The 16,974-nt window shown below is 44.0% G+C and overlaps 1 protein-coding gene across 1 annotated transcript in view; it reads left to right on the top strand.

The window, feature by feature from the left end:
• The window catches only part of UST (uronyl 2-sulfotransferase), a 169,662-nt gene extending 161,393 nt beyond the window's left edge, over positions 1–8,269 (top strand). The window contains exon 8 of the mRNA XM_065632722.1: positions 4,530–8,269. Coding sequence (XP_065488794.1) covers positions 4,530–4,810 — 281 coding nt within the window. The 3' untranslated portion in view covers positions 4,811–8,269. The remainder of the gene's footprint in view (positions 1–4,529) is intronic.
• The last annotated feature ends 8,705 nt before the right edge of the window (positions 8,270–16,974 follow it).

Below are 16,974 nucleotides of genomic sequence, written 5' to 3'. Positions count from 1 at the left end.
TAATGCTAAATATTCATCACCGGGTAACAGAAAATAATTTAATTTTCTTCATCCATATCTACATACCTGCGTTTAGTCTTTATTCAAGGCATGAGCAGCCTGCACTGGGAGGTTGGGTTACTGTATAGTACATTCTTTTTAGTAATTTAAAAGAATGCCAAAGCAAACACCGTTTAAAAAAAAATAACCCTAAAAAGTAAATGGTGTAGTTTGTTGCCCTCCATATGGTTAGCTGTCTCAAAGGTCGTAAAATGGGGGTCCTTTGGTGGGACAGCTGGGTTTATGTAGTATATGCAGATTGTTGTTTTGGCTTTAAGCCAGATCTACCTAATTTTTCCATTTTGCTTCTATGATGAGGAGAGGTGGTTAAGGTGACTTCAAGGGGCAGTTCTGTGATTTCATTCATATTTGTATTAAAGAGCCTTCTAAGAGTGTTTAAGATTAGAAACCAGTCTAAATAAAATTCAAGTGCAAAAAAAAGCAAAGTTCACTTGTTTTATCAAAAGGCTGAGCCTGCAGCCAGGCACAGCCCCAACACACACCATCTGACAACCAGCACCTCCCAGCTATTTACGCACTGTGGTTACTGGTGATTACGCTGCAAGGGGAACCAACGGAAGCCATAGAAATCTCTGTCGCTCCCGTGGCCTTTCAAAGCCTGGGTGTTTCTATCTGTACGTATGTATACATCTGTACACTTAGGTGTATGCATAGACCAAAGAAGAATTGTATGCATCCAGGAATCCTCTATGTCGTGACTACTGCAAATCCCGACGACGAGTTTGCCCGCCACGAGGGTGGAACGCAGCGTCTGGCTGCTCCCTGCCTGGGACACCACCACTAAATTCCCTTGTGGCTGGTCCTGCCCCGTGCCGACCACCCCCCCAAGAAAACAGCCTGGTGCTTGGCACCTTGTTGTGGTTGGCAGCGCTCCTGGGCCCAACACGAGTGCCCCGCTCTGCTGGGGAAGCAGCCGCCAAAGGGAGCTGGGGCTGCAAGAAGGGGCTTTTCCCAATTAGAGTCCTGGAGGGACCCTAGAAGTAAAGAGCTTTTTCCAGCAAGGTAAATGGATTTTTCTGTGACAGAAATAACCTATGTAAAATAAAAATGAAGTTGGCAAGCAGTATAAAGGCTTAAGCTTAATAAATGCAATATTTAGTAGTGTATGTTTGCTGCCTAGTTTGTAAAGAAAACCAGACTGCAAAGCTGGTGGAAGCTACCAACTAAGCACCAGAAAACGGAATGTCTTGAAGTACTCAGTCATCAGAAGGCAGTTGCCGTCTCATCTAAGGACAGACACTGAGTAGTGTACTTCCTGGAGTGTATTCATCTCATACCCATCAATAGCAATGTGAACATCTGTCTGAAAATTTAAAAAGATGAGACATTTGCTGGGCTCTTCTGGTCTCTGGTAAAGGTGGTGTAGAAGAGAATAAGCTCTTGAGGAACCTAAATATTTTCACCAAAAATAATCTGCCTATTCACTAGTGACAGGTAGTGCTTTCTATGCTAATGTCTATTTTAAATGCAGGAATTTCATGATCCTGCCTTTAAACTTTTTCTTAGCTAGGCAGCACATTAAAGATCACTTCTTTATTTTGATTCAGGTTTTGTATATTGTAATCATTTAACTCCTATCTAAATAAAACTATACAAGTTAATAAACTGTGAACAGCCAGTAAGTATAGAGCATATATCACTGTAATTAAAGAACAAAGAACTCTGTGTACTAAGTTGTTTAATTACTTAGATATATAAGCAGAGACAGAGATTTCAGTGTAAAGAACTACAACGTTTGGTGTACAATCTCCGTTTATTTACAGAGCAGCATGTTCTAATTTTTACCAACTAATGAAAGCCATTCTTTCTTTAGAGAAGGAATTAAAAGTACAAATGCAAAATAAAATGAATGCTTTACGTATTTTTTCTGTGATTTAGAACAGCATTATGTTTGGTAACTTGTTAACCTATTCTCTCTTTGTATTGTATCCTTCTTACATTTCAAATTACTCTGTTGTAATTGGTAAGCAAAACTGAGGTGGAGAAGACCTCTTTCAGATGCAACTTTTTTCTTCCTCACCAGATGTGTGTCACACAATGAAGTCAAATGAATATGTGAATGTCCAGCCCAGCAGCACTTGCTGTCTCACATAGTATTAAAATTAACAGCTTTCAGTTGTTTTTCTTTAATTCCTTTACTCTGAAGTAGGAAAATGTGTGTCCATGATCTGAAAATTAGAATAAGTTCGTATGTGTGGATATCCTAGGCTATATGAACATTAATAATTTAAAATGTAAAGAAAGCAGTTCATGTTCACATACCTGTGCTTTACCCTTCTGTTGTACTTTTCAAGATTTAAGATCTTGCATAATACTAACTTTTTGTCTAAAGATCATTGCTGTTGTGCTTGCTAGCTGGACTTACTCATCCTTTATTACCTCTTGAAATATGTGGTTTTCCTTTGGTTAAAATTCCTCTCTTCCCTAAAAAATAATTCTTGCTTATTTCTCTTGGATGAATGGCTTGCTTGTGGAATCCCAAGAACAGCTCACTTTTCCTATTAGGAAGCATTGGTCCATCCCTTAGCCTTATGTGTAAGCATGTTTCTCTGCAGAGCTGCTAAGCTGCTCAGCTTTGCTGGCAGGTGCTTCAGAAGAACTCACTTAGGACCGCTCATGGGAGCAAAACTCTCATTTTGATTCAGGGACTCTCTCTGGAAGTGAGGGTGGTTGCTGCTGCTGGGACTCTGGAAATATGAAACGTTCTTTGTCGTCTGCTTCCTCTTTCTAAGTTTTTCCTTTGCCATGCTTCATGGCCTGTCCCTTTTGAATTCCTCCAACTTCCAGAACTGCTGTTACAATAAGAAGTAAGTTTCCATAACAAAATCCAGCTCTTCTGCACTGCAACAGTTTATCTATGTAGTCATGTAGAATATGGGGATTTCTGTTTGGCGTTTGAGGCAGCACAAATAGAGGATATAAATACTAAGGAAAGAATGAGCAGCAGAAGCCAAGACATTATCCTGGAACAAAACAAAACTAAAAAAAAAATGTCATGCAGACCTTGCTGTTGTAGCAAAGAGCAAGGAAGTGAAGTAAGGACTGACAAGATTAAAATTAATCTGTTGGTTTTAGAGTCATGGAAAATGGCCTTAAGATGTCCCCTAGTCAAGTGTCTTCCCTCACGAGAGAATTGATGAATCTGCTCTTAAAAACTTCCAGAAATAGAGCTTTTGTAACTTGCATGCTCTACTGAACTGTCTCGCTATCCTTGCCATGAAAAACGTTTATTATTAATGTCTACCTGGCCTCTCTTTGCTTCCATGCAAGCCCGTTCTTCTTGCCTTGTCTGGACCCAGGTGTTTTCTGAGGCTGTTCCCGTCATTTCGACGGGCATCGTGTTCTCTCAGAGTAACACGTGAGGTGTACTGAATTGGAGCACTGAGCTTTCGGAAAACCTAATTATAGAAGCTATAATAGTACTTCATCAGTGTAACGTTCATCTCCACTGCTCCTAAAGAAAATTGCAGTTGTTAGGGGGGATACAGTGATGCTACAGGTTAGTACTTCCAGCTTTTTCTGTTCTTCTCATCACAGTTGACTTTCAGTTACGTTTCTGTCTTGGAGAAGAAAATACTTAAGATGATCTGGCAGCCTGTTGCCATCTGGTACAAAACAGCAAAATTACTGCCTTGAGAGTTTGCTTTACACCTTGTTTAAATACATTAGCTTCCAATATTAGAATAATCTATTAAGAGAGAGGGCGAAGAGGCAATTCAATATTTTTGTTAGTAACTCTAATTCTTTATCAACAATAAAGGTATTTTATTTCAGTTTACCAAAGCAAAGATTGTCAGGTGAAGAAAAACATGCTGAAATCTTCCAGTCCTGGGGCACAACAGGAAGATGAGTCTAGTTTAATGAATAGGTATAGCAGGATGAGAAAGTCAACAGGCACATTCAGTCTCGAGGTGTCACGTGGCCGATGCCAGCAATGCTTTGGTGCTAGCCTGAGATGGATCCAGGCTGATATATATCTGTTTAGGTTTGAGCAATGATAAAGCACAGCTGAGACATGCCGTAGTATGCCACAGAGGGAATAATTGATTAGCTTATCTCAGCTGTGTGCTGGATATGTTTTTCACATGCACCAGGCAAAATTTCCAAAGCCAGGGAAGATTGTGGGTTTATGTAGGTTTATGTAACTACACAGACATGTAGTTTATGCTTATAAACTGTATGACCCAATTTGCACTGTCAGGTAACTGTTGCCAATTAAGATCCTCGGTGACTACATGCGATGCCAAACGCCATGTATGAACTAGCCATATTTAAACATGCAAGTCTAACTTCAAACATCTGTATTTTTTTCATCTCTTGTTAAAAGTAAATCCATCATTAAGGAGACAGATTGAGCTCATTTGTATCAGTGATGTAGTAGGGCCATGCCTTAATCATTTGAAAAAAAAAAAGTTTATATCTGGTCTCATTAATCAGTATGCACCATGTTGCTTGTTTTTATTTTACAGAACACAGGAAACTTGGCAATCTGACTGTGACAGTGAAAAAGACCGTCCCGTCTCCGGAAGCAATACAGGTCCTCTACCAACGCATGAGATATGAATACGAGTTTTATTACTATGTCAAAGAACAGTTCCACCTCCTAAAGCGCAAGTTTGGACTGAAGTCTCATATCAGGAAACCACATCCCAGACCCGAGTTCTTCATTCCTTCTCCCTTGGAAACAGAGGAACCGATAGACGATGAGGAAGATGATGAAAAGTGGCTAGAGGATATCTATAAAAGGTGATGGATGGAAGAGCTATCCTTTCTCTTCTGGTGACCCCTTGAGCTTAAGATTTTTTTAATTGTTATTAAAAGTAATTCCTTGAGGAACGGAGTTAATGAGCAGCAGCATTTGAAATGGAACAGAAGAGACCATTCCCACATGCTGGGGCCATTAGGAGATACCTGGTTTTGCAGGTTTGTTTCATTATAGGGTGTTGGCTCTATATCATCCTTGCTGTATAGCATAGTCGAAGAGATAAGTATCTACCGTCCATCACAAAATAACTTTTGGAGTACACAATAGTCCTCTGGCAACCTGCAAAACATGAAAGAATAAATAAGGCGATCTTGAAAAGTGAATTTTACAAACTCATGTCTTTCTTTCTCCAGAATCAAGTCTTCATTGCATATCACTATGGCATTAACTACCGGCAGTGTGCACTGTGGGCAGTGAGCTGTGTGGGAAGAGTGTCTTTTTCTGCCCAGAGCGCACTAGAGTCCCAGTGGTACAGCTAGAGCCATCACCATGTCTGTGCACATGGAGGATAACAGGCTCAGGAGAGAGCTAGATAATGGCTTCCGAATTACCTACTGCGGGAGGAGCGAGGCTGCTGTTCTGGCAAATTAATATTAGTGGGCATAAGGCAAGTTACAGGCACTAGATGGTTTTGGCAAACTCCTCTAGTTCACAGAGCGGAAAAAGTTACCTGGTCAGTGAATGGCAACACTGGCTGCGAAGCATAAGGCAGGGTTACCTAAACTGTAGACTTTTGTTTCTGCAGTTGAGTATGTTTCTATTAGACTCTGAAGGAAAAGGTGCTGTGTATGGTTTTTGTGTTCAGGAAGGGTATTTGTAAATTTTTATTCTTCATATGGGTCACAAATCCCAAGAGATACAGAAAAAGTCACTCGTTAAAAATGTAGATGATCTGGAACTGCTATTAAGCATGACTGGTATTTCTGCAATCTCAGAGTTTCATTGTTCACATCAGAAGCTGAACGCAGCTGCCCCACCATTGCAAACACCAGACTTCTAGCATGGCTAGAAGTTAAATTAACAATACGGACATACACAACATCTCTAGGTGAAATATTTCAGAATGATAAAACAAAGAAGGTGGCGTACACTGTGAAACCAAAGCCGATTCAGTGGTAGGTTGGTAAGATAGTCACTGTGAAAGTTGCCCTTGTTAATCACAAGTATTATCAGCAAACATTAGGAAGAGGCTGGTGCGGAAAAGGGGAATAGCTCCGGTATGTGACATGCTGTTGTCTCTCAGGTGGGTGTCCCCAGGGTTCCCTGTGAGGTGCAGGCTTGCTGGCTATTCGACAGCCAGCCAGGGCTGCTGGCGCAGAAGCGACAGGCCTGCAGGCAGCAATGGGCAGAGCTGTTTGGCCATCTGCTCCAAGGCAGAATAGGGGAGTTTGGGGAGGGGCTTGATGAGGCCTTGGCCTCTCGTGCATCTCTGTTGACCAGAAGAAGCTGAACGAGTAGAGGATAATAGCAATAAATTCCTGTCCCAGGGCACAGGAAAGAAGCAGGGATGAGGATTTGCAACTCTTGCCAGGATGAGCCCAAGTAACCCCTCAAGGCGATGCACCTCTGTCCAACTCACATCCTTTCTCAAACATCTACCAGGCAAGTTTTGCTTCCTATTTTGCAGCTGCCTCAGCAGTGTGTCTGTTGACTGCAAGGTAATCCTGCAGTTTGAAATAACAAGCAAAAGTTATTTTGTGATGGACGAGGCATATAAACTCGGGCTAAGCTCAAATGTTCTTTCCGAGGGTTTTCTCTTCCATGAGCCTGCTGAGAGCCCATGAACATTATGGCCCATCTTCAACACCAGTCAGTCTTTACTGTACCTACACGCAGAGAACGAAAATAAAGAAGTATAATTGTGTTAAGACAAGAAGCTAACTCATAGAAAATATTATGTGGAAGATTCTGTTCTCATTATTAACATCCCAGGTCGGTGGTAGCAATGCACTACCATGGGGGACTACATTAAAGAAAGCTGAAAATGGCACAGATAACAACTAACATACTAGCTAAAATACAAATCTGCTGCATTGTATATTTTAAGTGGTTTCTGTGAAATTACATTGAAAGAGTAATGATTAGTTTACACACTGTGGAGTTGTTACATTTTGGAAAGAAAACTAATATTCACACCTTTCATAATTTCTGTTTGCATTCTTTTTACCAACATTGTAACAGAATAATCAGTCACTTAACACAGTCACCCTTCCTGCAAGTTCACTGCCGCTTACCATAAAGTCTATTTTAGTCTGTTTATTTAATGGTATCTCCAGCCATCACTACTTATAACCTAAATACAAAACCTGTTTAATGATTTACTCACTGGGTTTTAATGTTGTTGTATTTTTCGTAACAATCAACTTAGCCTCTCCTCCTTGAATGGTACTTCATAAATTTATCTGGCACATAGTGTCTAAGATTCCTGGTCCTACAGACTCTTTGTCTGTCATGAAATATGTTTTACTTTTTAAAAGGTACGTTTTAAGCTGGTTAGTCTTTGATTTATTTATTGAAATTTTTCAGCACATTCCAAATTCTAAGTTGCTCAGGAAGAAGTTGATTTAAATGATTATATTTTGGTCTGATGAATATTTCTTATTCCAAAAAAAAAATCATTTTTGTAAGCCTTTAGCCCACGACAGCTTTGTAGGAAGTGCCATGCATGTACTTGTAAATCTCTGTGGAGGGAAAAAGGTGGGTGTTTGACATTTATGAAAATAAGAAAACATATGTGTACATTAGCTTAGCTATAAATGAAAGCAATGTATGTTTTGTGATGAAATATTCTTTAATTTATTCACTACCATCTCCTGAGATATAAATAAGCCATACAATTATTTTTCAGTCCAGTGATGTTTAAAAATAAAACTTGTACTTTTCTTCCTAGTACTGTAGTCCACTTGCTTACACCAGTTTTCTTGCCTGCGTGCAGCAGTGGTGGGTGAGAGACTGGAGCTGCACCTTGCAGAACAGGGCTGGACACAGCTGTGTTTGTCATCTGCAAGTCTCACCCTGGCAGCGAGACTGCGACAGGTAGTGCATGGGTTATTCTCTGTCCTGAACTGTCTAGAGATGTGAGAGTCAAGGTGGAATTATTTTACTCACTTGAGATGTGCAGTAAGTACCCCAAAATAGATTGTCTCCTGTGCTTTATGGCTGCTAAGTAGAAAGAAGTTTTATGCAGGAGAGAAAGAGCTTGGTCCCCATACAGTGTTTTACCAGATGTGGTATTTGCTGGCCAGGCAGTAAAGCTCCAATAGTCCAAAGCAATGTTATATTAATAATGTAAGTGAAATATCAGTGCTTTCACACCAAAGAGAGAATGAACCATTGTTAAAATGCAGCGCTCTGGAAAAAATAAATTTTAGTTTAAACTTTCAAGTGGCAGTGACAAATGGTGCAGGTTTTTTCTTCCTGTTTAATGTAATTCTCTTCCACATAAATTGTTGTGATGATGCAAGGCTAAGTCAGAGTGTCTATAATGTTCTCTATTTCTGTGCAGCGACGTAGCTCAGCAGAACTGAAGGTAAGTGAAACTAATTGTGTATTCGAAGCATTTTAATTTCTTTGTGAGTCTTTATCATTGAACCTTTGATGAATTGTTTGAATAATACAGAATGTTACATAGTATCATAAAGACAAACAAAATTACACATTTGAAACATTGGAGAAGAGATCTGTGGATTCTAGCCATTAAATTCTTCATCCTTTCAATATTTCATGTAATAAAAGTATTTAATGTAAAGTAACAAAGGAAACCACATTGCATGCCAACTTGGATCCTCTTATCAAATGAAAAAAAAAAACCATTGTCTGCCAAAGAATAAAACACTACATCCTCTTAAAAAATAAAGGTCTGTAATTCCCAGTTAAGGGTAATGATGCTCTGATCTTTCCCTCCATTTTAAGGAAGGGAATATCTGTGACATTAGACCATAGCCTAAAACAACACAGCAACATTTTTGAGAGCTAGAACACTGTAATAAAATACCACAGCATTGCTTCTCTTTTATTTTTAAGGAATCAGCCTTTATTGCAAAGAGTTCAGCAAACATATAAAACATGGTTGATCAATCTGCTTGCGTGAGCCAAGACCAGAGAAAATAACTGAGCGTTGTTACATATCAACCTCCATATACAGACTCCACGGGGAAAAAACAAAAAAGTGTTACCAAGCCTTGGAAGTCCCTGTCTAGTGGTATTGGAACCACCGGGACCACTTTTGCATGGTCTGTCCCAAGGGAGTGTTTGCAAAGTTGGGCTCTGCTTGGGTGCTTCCAGGTGTGGTGAGAAGGGTGCTGGATGGCAGCTCTGTGAGAAGCAGCCATTGGGGGGCTGAAAAAATCCCCTGCAAAACGTTGGAAGTGGATGGAAGGGATCTTGTTTTGAAGGTCAAAAGTTGAATCTCAACCAGCATAAATCAGTTGCTGATGTCTCACAACTGTAAAACTGTCATACATTTTCTGCGGTTTGCCCAGAAATGGCGCTGCACGCCAAGCTGCAGCATAAAGTGAACTTCGAAGCTCAGTTCTAAGCTTTTGAAAATAGGTGTGTGTAATGGAAGCAGCGGCACAGCACAACGGTTGTGTCCCAGCACCCATGGCTGATACTGTGGTACTGGAAGAGCCTGGAGGTGGGTGGAAGAATGTTCTGGGGGCAATAGGGAATGGTGAAGCTGGGGGAGGTTTTCTGCAAATACATATTGGGCTTTTCAGATGCTGTAAGATGGTAAGATTTGACCAGTGGTATATTTGAATGTGGATTTTGAATATAAACGTGGATTTCCTTTTCTGAGTAGGTAAAAGAAGAATGCAAGTCTGGTTTTGTATTTAACTAATTGTGGCTGAAAGAGTAAGTTAATAATGCTGCTGTCAAGCAGGCATAGTAGGACCGTGATTTGTGCAAACTTTTGTTATCCTTTTGTTCCCTTCTTTGGATCCATTGGGCAGAAAGGCCAATGGCAAAGCATTCTGCCACACCACAACGAGAACTGGTGCTGTGGCAAGAGGAAATTAGCAGGAATACATGGAGGTGGTGCTATTCAAGGTTAAGAATAACAGTCTAAATGCTAGGATGGCATAGAGCACTCGGCAGAAATATTACACAAACTGCTCACTCTCTTTATGGCTTTGGCTCATCTGGAAGACCTGAGTTTCAAAATCAAATGCTGCTTCAGATTTGTGATTTGTATTAAATTAGCATTTGGGGGCTTTTCCATGCACTGCTGAATTGCCACTCTACCTCAGAAACCTGGCAGAGTATACGCACACAGCCTATACCTGTATCTGATGTGCAGGAGCTGATCTGAGACATAGATTTGATCCTCCAGCAAACCTCTCTCCAGGTTGAGTGCAAGTCAGGAGTTGAATGAAACAAATCCTTCTCAGCACAGTGGTGCCACTAGTGAGCAGAGTAATATTTAGTTACTGTGCCACAAGGGAAAGTATTCATACAGTTTTCCAGTTTACCAGGCCATGACAATACAGGAGACCTTAGATAACCTCAGGGCTCACAGGAGCATTTTCAGGTAGCAAAGGCTAATTGCATCTCCCAGTTTTGAAGTCATGATCATCTCCAGTGTGGGTTCAGGAAAAAAACAGAGGCTGTTACAGTCTGTGGCAGACGAAAGAGCGACAGTCCAGGGTATGGCTTCCCACAGCACATGGGAATTTCTCTTCTAGGAGCCTCCAGTCTAGTTTTTGTGGTCGTAAGCTCAAGGAGGGGAAATCAACTCTAGTCATTAGTCTCTCATTTCCCAAAGAAAAGATTCCCAAGATCATGCTGGAGAGTTGTGCTAGAAGCAGTGGCAATGAGGTACCAACGCCTCACTGAAGAGCTGTGAGCCTTTTTCTTTTTCACTTTATCCATTTGTTTCTATTTGAACAAACCACAGACCGTATTTGGTATATTTCCAAAGGTCAATCTGTGTAGGGTATTTCTGCACTAACCATATTGTCTCAGTGTCTTGGAAAATTATTGTCTTTATCCTTTTGATCCACAGTGGAGGTAACAAAGTGCTGTTATCCCCATTTCATACCTTGGGAAGGGGTACAGCAAGTGGGTAAGTGATACTCCCAATGTCACACAGGAAGGTTGTGAAAAAACACTGATTATAATTTAGCCAAGTGTCTTAATCCTTGAACTTTCTTTCCTGCTCTTAAGATCAGCCCTGGATTTTAGAAGGCAAAACAAGTACCATGGAAAATTTTAGTTATATGGAGTTGTCTCCCGTTATCTTTTCCCTAAAACTCTGCAAACTTTTCAAGTAACTGCCTAAACATGAATGACTTTTTAGCCTTCAGCAGACCATTTATGTCCTTTTGGAACAAAGATTAATTCCTAGTCTTTGCTATTTAGTTGCATAAGACCTGCAGAATTGGCGTGGCTATAAGTAGCTTTATGTTTGGAAAAGGTGATCCTGTAGCAGATAAGCACATGGATGGGTGGGTGAAGTCACATCTTCCAAATTTAGCCGTTTGCAAGAATATGGTCACATTTTCTCCCAAAATATGTGGCGCTTTTAGCCTACCTGAAAAGTCATCAAACCTGTGTTCATGTATGTAGCCTAAGTTGTGTTTTCCTTTGTTTTTCCACAGTCCTTAGAAACCCAGAACGTGAAGTGACGCCTTACTGTTCAGCAACCAACACCAACACGGAGTGAAAAGACAGTTCTCACCCAGCTCACCGAGTATCTGGTTTTGTCTGGTGTGTCCATCAACCAGAAAGCCTCCCCAGCAATCAGACAGGGGTACGTGCCTCTCAGCTGGGAGATCTGGTGCTTTCCACTCATCTCCTCCCAGTCCCTCCCTTACCTGAACAGCACGTGTTGTTAAAGCTTTTGCCAACATCTTCTGGGGAGCATCTTAAGGAACTGTGAGTAAACAGGGACGTAGTCCAAACTCCTGTGTCCAAGAGCTTTATGGAGGACCATGAGCTGCTGAGCTTTGCTCTAAACTTTGATACTGGGAGAAGGCTCTTGAGGTTGAGCCTACCTTGTAGGTGTCAGCTTCACTCCTGCTCCAGATCTAGTTTCTGCTCTGAGTATTAGGGCGAGTCCTGGCCTGTCTTTTGAAATAACTGAGGCTTAGCAATGCCAAATCCGTCCCCTCTGGCTTCAGGCCGGAGGCTGAAATATGCTGGCAGGTGAGCGCATCAGGGTGCAAAGAAGCCTCCACAGTGCCAGTCTTCCGATGTGAAGAGACACTCGGTGTCAGCAGCAGCCCTGGAGGCTGGTGTTTGAGCGGGGAGAGGGAAATGGAGCCAGTTTCTCGGTCATAGCTAGCCGGTGGGCATTTCTGCCAAATCTCCCTTGGACAAGTTTGTGCTAGTCCTGTCAGCACTTGCTGTGGGAAAAACCTTTCTTCCTCCACTATTAAGGACAGAAAGCTGGCAAGGAGAGCCCAGCAGCAACTTTCTTCCAAGGAGGCTGGAGGGATGCAGGGGAGATGTGAGGGTGCCGGGGAGGGAGAGCAGCAGCCTCCTGCCTGCCTCCCCACAGGCGGCTGAGCTCTGGGCTGGTTCTCACCAGACCCAGGCACGACAGTGCTGATAGAGGACAGTGTTGCTCCTTGAAGCAGGAATACACAGCTCTTCACAGTGGGGTTTCTTGTCAGAAACTCTTCTGTGAAAACCCCCTGGAGTCTCAATGTAATTGTAGCTTTCCAGCAGGTTTTGCCCCAAAGAACATGGTTTGGCCCATCAGCATTGGCTGGAAACTGAGATTTCTAGTGACTCCACAATCCAGCCCTTGTCAGTCACACCATTTGGGTCCGTGCATGGGACTCTTTGTGATAAACCTCACTGGAATTTGGAAACTGTTCAGCAAATTTGACCTCTACTTTGTCATATAAATATCACAGTGTCAAGCAGCATCGCGCATGTCTTATCACTCCAAAACTGGGAGAAGGAGATGGAATTATTGTGTGGTCAGCTCTGATTTTCCAAAACAATATCTTTTGAGTCAAAGGAAAAAGTTTTTTGCTCCTTGGAAAGAAAAGGGAATGTCCTCTTTTTGCCTGAGGGAACGGGGCTCCTTTCAAACTTACTCTGATCCCTCCTGAGCATGTACCAGTCACCCCAAAGGAGCCCACAGCATTTTCATCTTCCGTAGGTAGAGCACCATGGCAGCCAGCTCCTGCAAGGAAGGCAAGATGAGAGCCAGCCCCTCTCTCTGTTCTCACCACGAGAAAGGGAATTGAGGCCTCGGCAAAACCTTGGCCAAGAACAGCTCTGACCAGAGTTAAGAGCTTCTAACTTCTCTGCAAAATAGATAGAAAAGCGCAGAACAGATAGCAAAGCTTACACTGGAGCAATCCAGTGCAAACATGGAAAAAAGCATTTAGCCACCAGTTGGCATCTTTTAAGAAAGCTGCTGCTTCACGCAAACATGAGGAAGGTCAGGCCCTTTCTTTCATTACGAAATGTATGTGGTCCAGCAGTGCCCCCTCCGCAGCCCCTCCCTCGCAGCGCTGCCCGGGCTGCCGTGCTGTGCCCGTGCTGTCGCAGGCGGCAGAGGAGGATGCAGTGGCATCGCCGCCTCGGGAGCCCCGCACAGCTGGCAGCCCGGCTTGCTGCCGAATCGCTGTGTGGCCCAGCCTAATTGCTTAAAGCTTTCCTTTTCCCCTCGCCACAAAGACTGGAGTGTAGTATTTATCTACTCTGCAGAACTTTTATGAGAATTGGTACAGTTTTGTAGAATTCCTGAATAACAGGGATCACAATAGCTGCGGTGCAGCCAGGCTTCACAAACCCCAGCGCCTGCGCTGTTTGCCTTATTTACACACCGTCTCTGCAGGCGGGAATCGTGCTCCTCTGCCTCCCACCGATCCCAGCAGCAAGTGCCCCAGCCTGCTCAACATCCAGCCGAGGTGCAACTTCAGCCTCTGCCTCTCTCCTGTGTCAGTCCCAAGCTCGGAAGGGTGCCTGGACACCACTGGAAGGCAGCTGAATGTAGCTCTCTAAACCACTCGGAAACTTTGCACTAGTTTATATTCCTCTGGAAATAAAAAGGAGGCACTGAGAATTTCCCTGGGGAAATTATCCACGTGGAAAACCTCCTCATTTTCCTGCCAGACAGAGAGCTGGGAGAAGTCATTTGAAACAGGATAGGGAATCCCCACCGGGTGTAGATGCCCCATCCCTGGAGACATTCAAGGCCGGGCCAAACGGGGCTCTGAGCAACCTGATCTACTCGAAGATGTCCCTGCTCATTGCAGCAGGGTTGGACTAGATGAGCTTTGAAGGTCCCTTCCAACCCAAACTATTCTATGATTCCCCAAAACATCCCTCCAGGTTTTGTCCAGCCCTGATGGACTGTGAAGCCAACAGTGTCACGTCATATCCTTCAAGACTCCTCTTACAGGCAACATCTAAGATCAAATAGTAATAGCAATGACTAATAGTAATGTTAATAATATTGTGTTTACCTCACAGTGTTAATGTTCAACTGGACAGTAGATGCTGCAATTGAAAACAACCAAAAAATGCTTTGTATGCAGAGGAGACCCTATGCAAGAGGTGGATGAATGCAAGATAAACTGCGGGAGCCTCTTGCTGAGGGGGCCTAGGCTGCAGTGCTCGGTGCCTGGGCGGTCGCTAGCTTTTCCTTCTTCCCTCCCCTCCAGTGCATGCCAGTCATTTCAGTTTAGATGAAACAGTCTTTCAGAAAAAACTAGCAGCAAAGCCAAACCCAAGTACCCATTGTTTCCTCCAGCCTGTCCCTCCAAAAGCAGTTTGCTTTAGTCTGGTGAATCAAAAGGTATTGCTCCCTTACTCATTGTTCCCACTTGCATTTCTCAAGAGGAGACCTGGCAGAGAAATCGTGTGGACAAGCCCTGAAGATTATTGCACTGGGACTTCATTGCTTATTCTCAGGGAAGCGACGCATTAGCTGTTGGGACTTCAGGCTTGGAGACTGCCTAAATGGTTGTTGTTAATTCGCTCAGGGCCAAGAGATCCCATTGAAGGTGCCACCCTAAAGGGAACCACAATCTGAAATAACTAAGTGGAGCAAAATCAGTCTGGCACACACTGCAATGGCAAGTTCCCACCACAGCACTGCAGTTAGGCAGTTAGCATGTGTTAGGTTTCTGCATTGTACAGGAACATAAGCAGCTATATGTGTACAGCTTCAAAACACTAGCTATGGCCCTCTGGAGTTCCACAGGGTTTTTAGACATGAAAGACAGAAGGGTTTTGTTCCCATGAAGTTTGAAAGAAGTTTGGAGACCAGAGCAGAGAAACCAAAAAAGAGGTGAGATGGATGATGAGGCATAAGGAGCAGAACCCTGTACAAGGGGAGATAAAGAAAGATACTCCCTGTGCAGGTATGAAGCAGCTGGATATCCATAAGGGAGCTGGCAGAAAGGCCAGTCACAGCCTCTCGGGCTCCACTCTCCCTGCCCTCGTCGCTTTCACTTTGTGAAAAGCCCACACCTGATAAAAAATGAGCACACAGCAACAGGGAAAGGATTCAGCCCAGGTCCTGACATAGTGATGGATCCAGGTGAAACTGCTTAATATCGCTGGAAGTCATTGTCTTTCAGGTGCTGGAGCCAGTCTGCGGGGAGCTGAGTAGGGATGGGATCCTTTCTTCCTTTTGGTTCCCATCGGTGAAGGCCACTGCTGGTGCAAATTAACTACTGCTGCAGATTCATAAAAGGAAGCAAGTCTGCCTATAATACTGTTTCGAGCCTTCTTCTAGCAACTGGCCAATATCAGCTTTGTTTGTATGTTTTCTTCACCTCTAAATCTCAGCTTTGTGCCCTCTGCTTCTCCAAAAAAAAAAAATAAAGAAAGAAAGTGCTAAAGTCCAGGGAAGCTCTGAGCTGACTCACTTGTCTCAGAGGAAGGGATTTTCCTCCGGCTGCTGCAGTCCCCTGTTCCCACACCTCATGGGTCTCTGCATTTCTGTGCAGGGCCTGTGCTCCGCAAAAATGCACTGCAAGCTTTCAAAGAATGCATCTGTTTATATTACCTCTCCCTGGCCCAACATCCTGTTTTGGGAAAAATAGCTTCTATAATGAGAAGTGGAGAAAAGCAAACAAACAATTCTTCGTGCAAGAGGTGAAGGCCTTCCTTTCCCCCTTAGCGTCTTCTCTGGTTTGGGGGTGGATTTTTTTTTCTTTTTCTTTTTTTTTTTTTCTCCTCCAGAATTACTCTGAGGAAAACAGCGGACAAACCCGACAATCCGCTCCACGCAAGGACACGCGGTGCCCTCTGCCTCCCCAGCCGCGCCGGAGCTGCCCGGAGCGCGGTGCCGGCTCCGTCGGGTCCGTTCCCCCGGCCCGGGGCCGGGCGGGCACTAGAGGGAGCCGCCGCCGCCGCCGCCGCCGCCGCCGCCTCCGCCGCCTTGAGCTCCCGCCCGGGCAGGGGCAGCAGCAGCGGGGCTGGCCCCCGCTCGCAAAGCAGCCCCAGACACTCGGTGTCGGATCTGGCTCCGTGGTTTCCCTTCGGATTAGCACTTTTTCTCGGCTGTGGCAGGGTGGCGGCAGCCCGCCCCCCCCAGCCCCGGCTTGCTTCGCGCCCTCCCGTCTGCATCTGCCGGGCCCCGGTACCTGCGGCGCCTCGGGCAGCCCGGGGCAGCCGGCGAGGAGGAGGAGGAGGAGGATGGGCTTTTGGCTGCAGCGAGCTGCCTGAGGGAGCCTGGACAGGGCCAGGGCTGCCAAACAAACGGTTCTGGAAGGCAGCGAGCATCCAGGCACCCAGAAAAGCAAGAGGTTACAGGCGGGAGATGATGTGAAATGCGGCAGGATTTCGAAGAGGAAAACCAGGGAGTGGCTGCGTCTCTGGAGATCACGGCAAGAACAGGCTTGCTCGAGGAGGGAGGAAGAGAGAGGAAGTGTCTTGCTGCGTACTGAAATGATAATATACAACTTACTTTCAAGAGCCAAGCAAAGAAACTAAGTATGTGAAAAGTCCTTTCCAGGCTGGGGTTTCAACAATCTTTGATGAACAAATGTAAAACCTGCAAAACCATACTCCCATGGACTTTTGGCAGTGAGAAGAACAAATTAAACTTCTGCACAGATGGTACGTTTCTTCTGGTGACTTCAAAGCCCAGGAAAGATGAATAGCCTAACCCATATCTCTTTCTCTTGATACCATTGACTGTTACAATCCCAGCTTTGCAGGGCACATGTAGAAGC

The sequence above is a fragment of the Caloenas nicobarica genome, chromosome 3, assembly GCF_036013445.1.
Source record: "Caloenas nicobarica isolate bCalNic1 chromosome 3, bCalNic1.hap1, whole genome shotgun sequence".
NCBI lineage: Eukaryota > Metazoa > Chordata > Aves > Columbiformes > Columbidae > Caloenas > Caloenas nicobarica.
The sequence above is the reverse complement of the archived record's forward strand: the minus strand, read 5'-3'. Positions and strand labels throughout refer to the sequence as shown.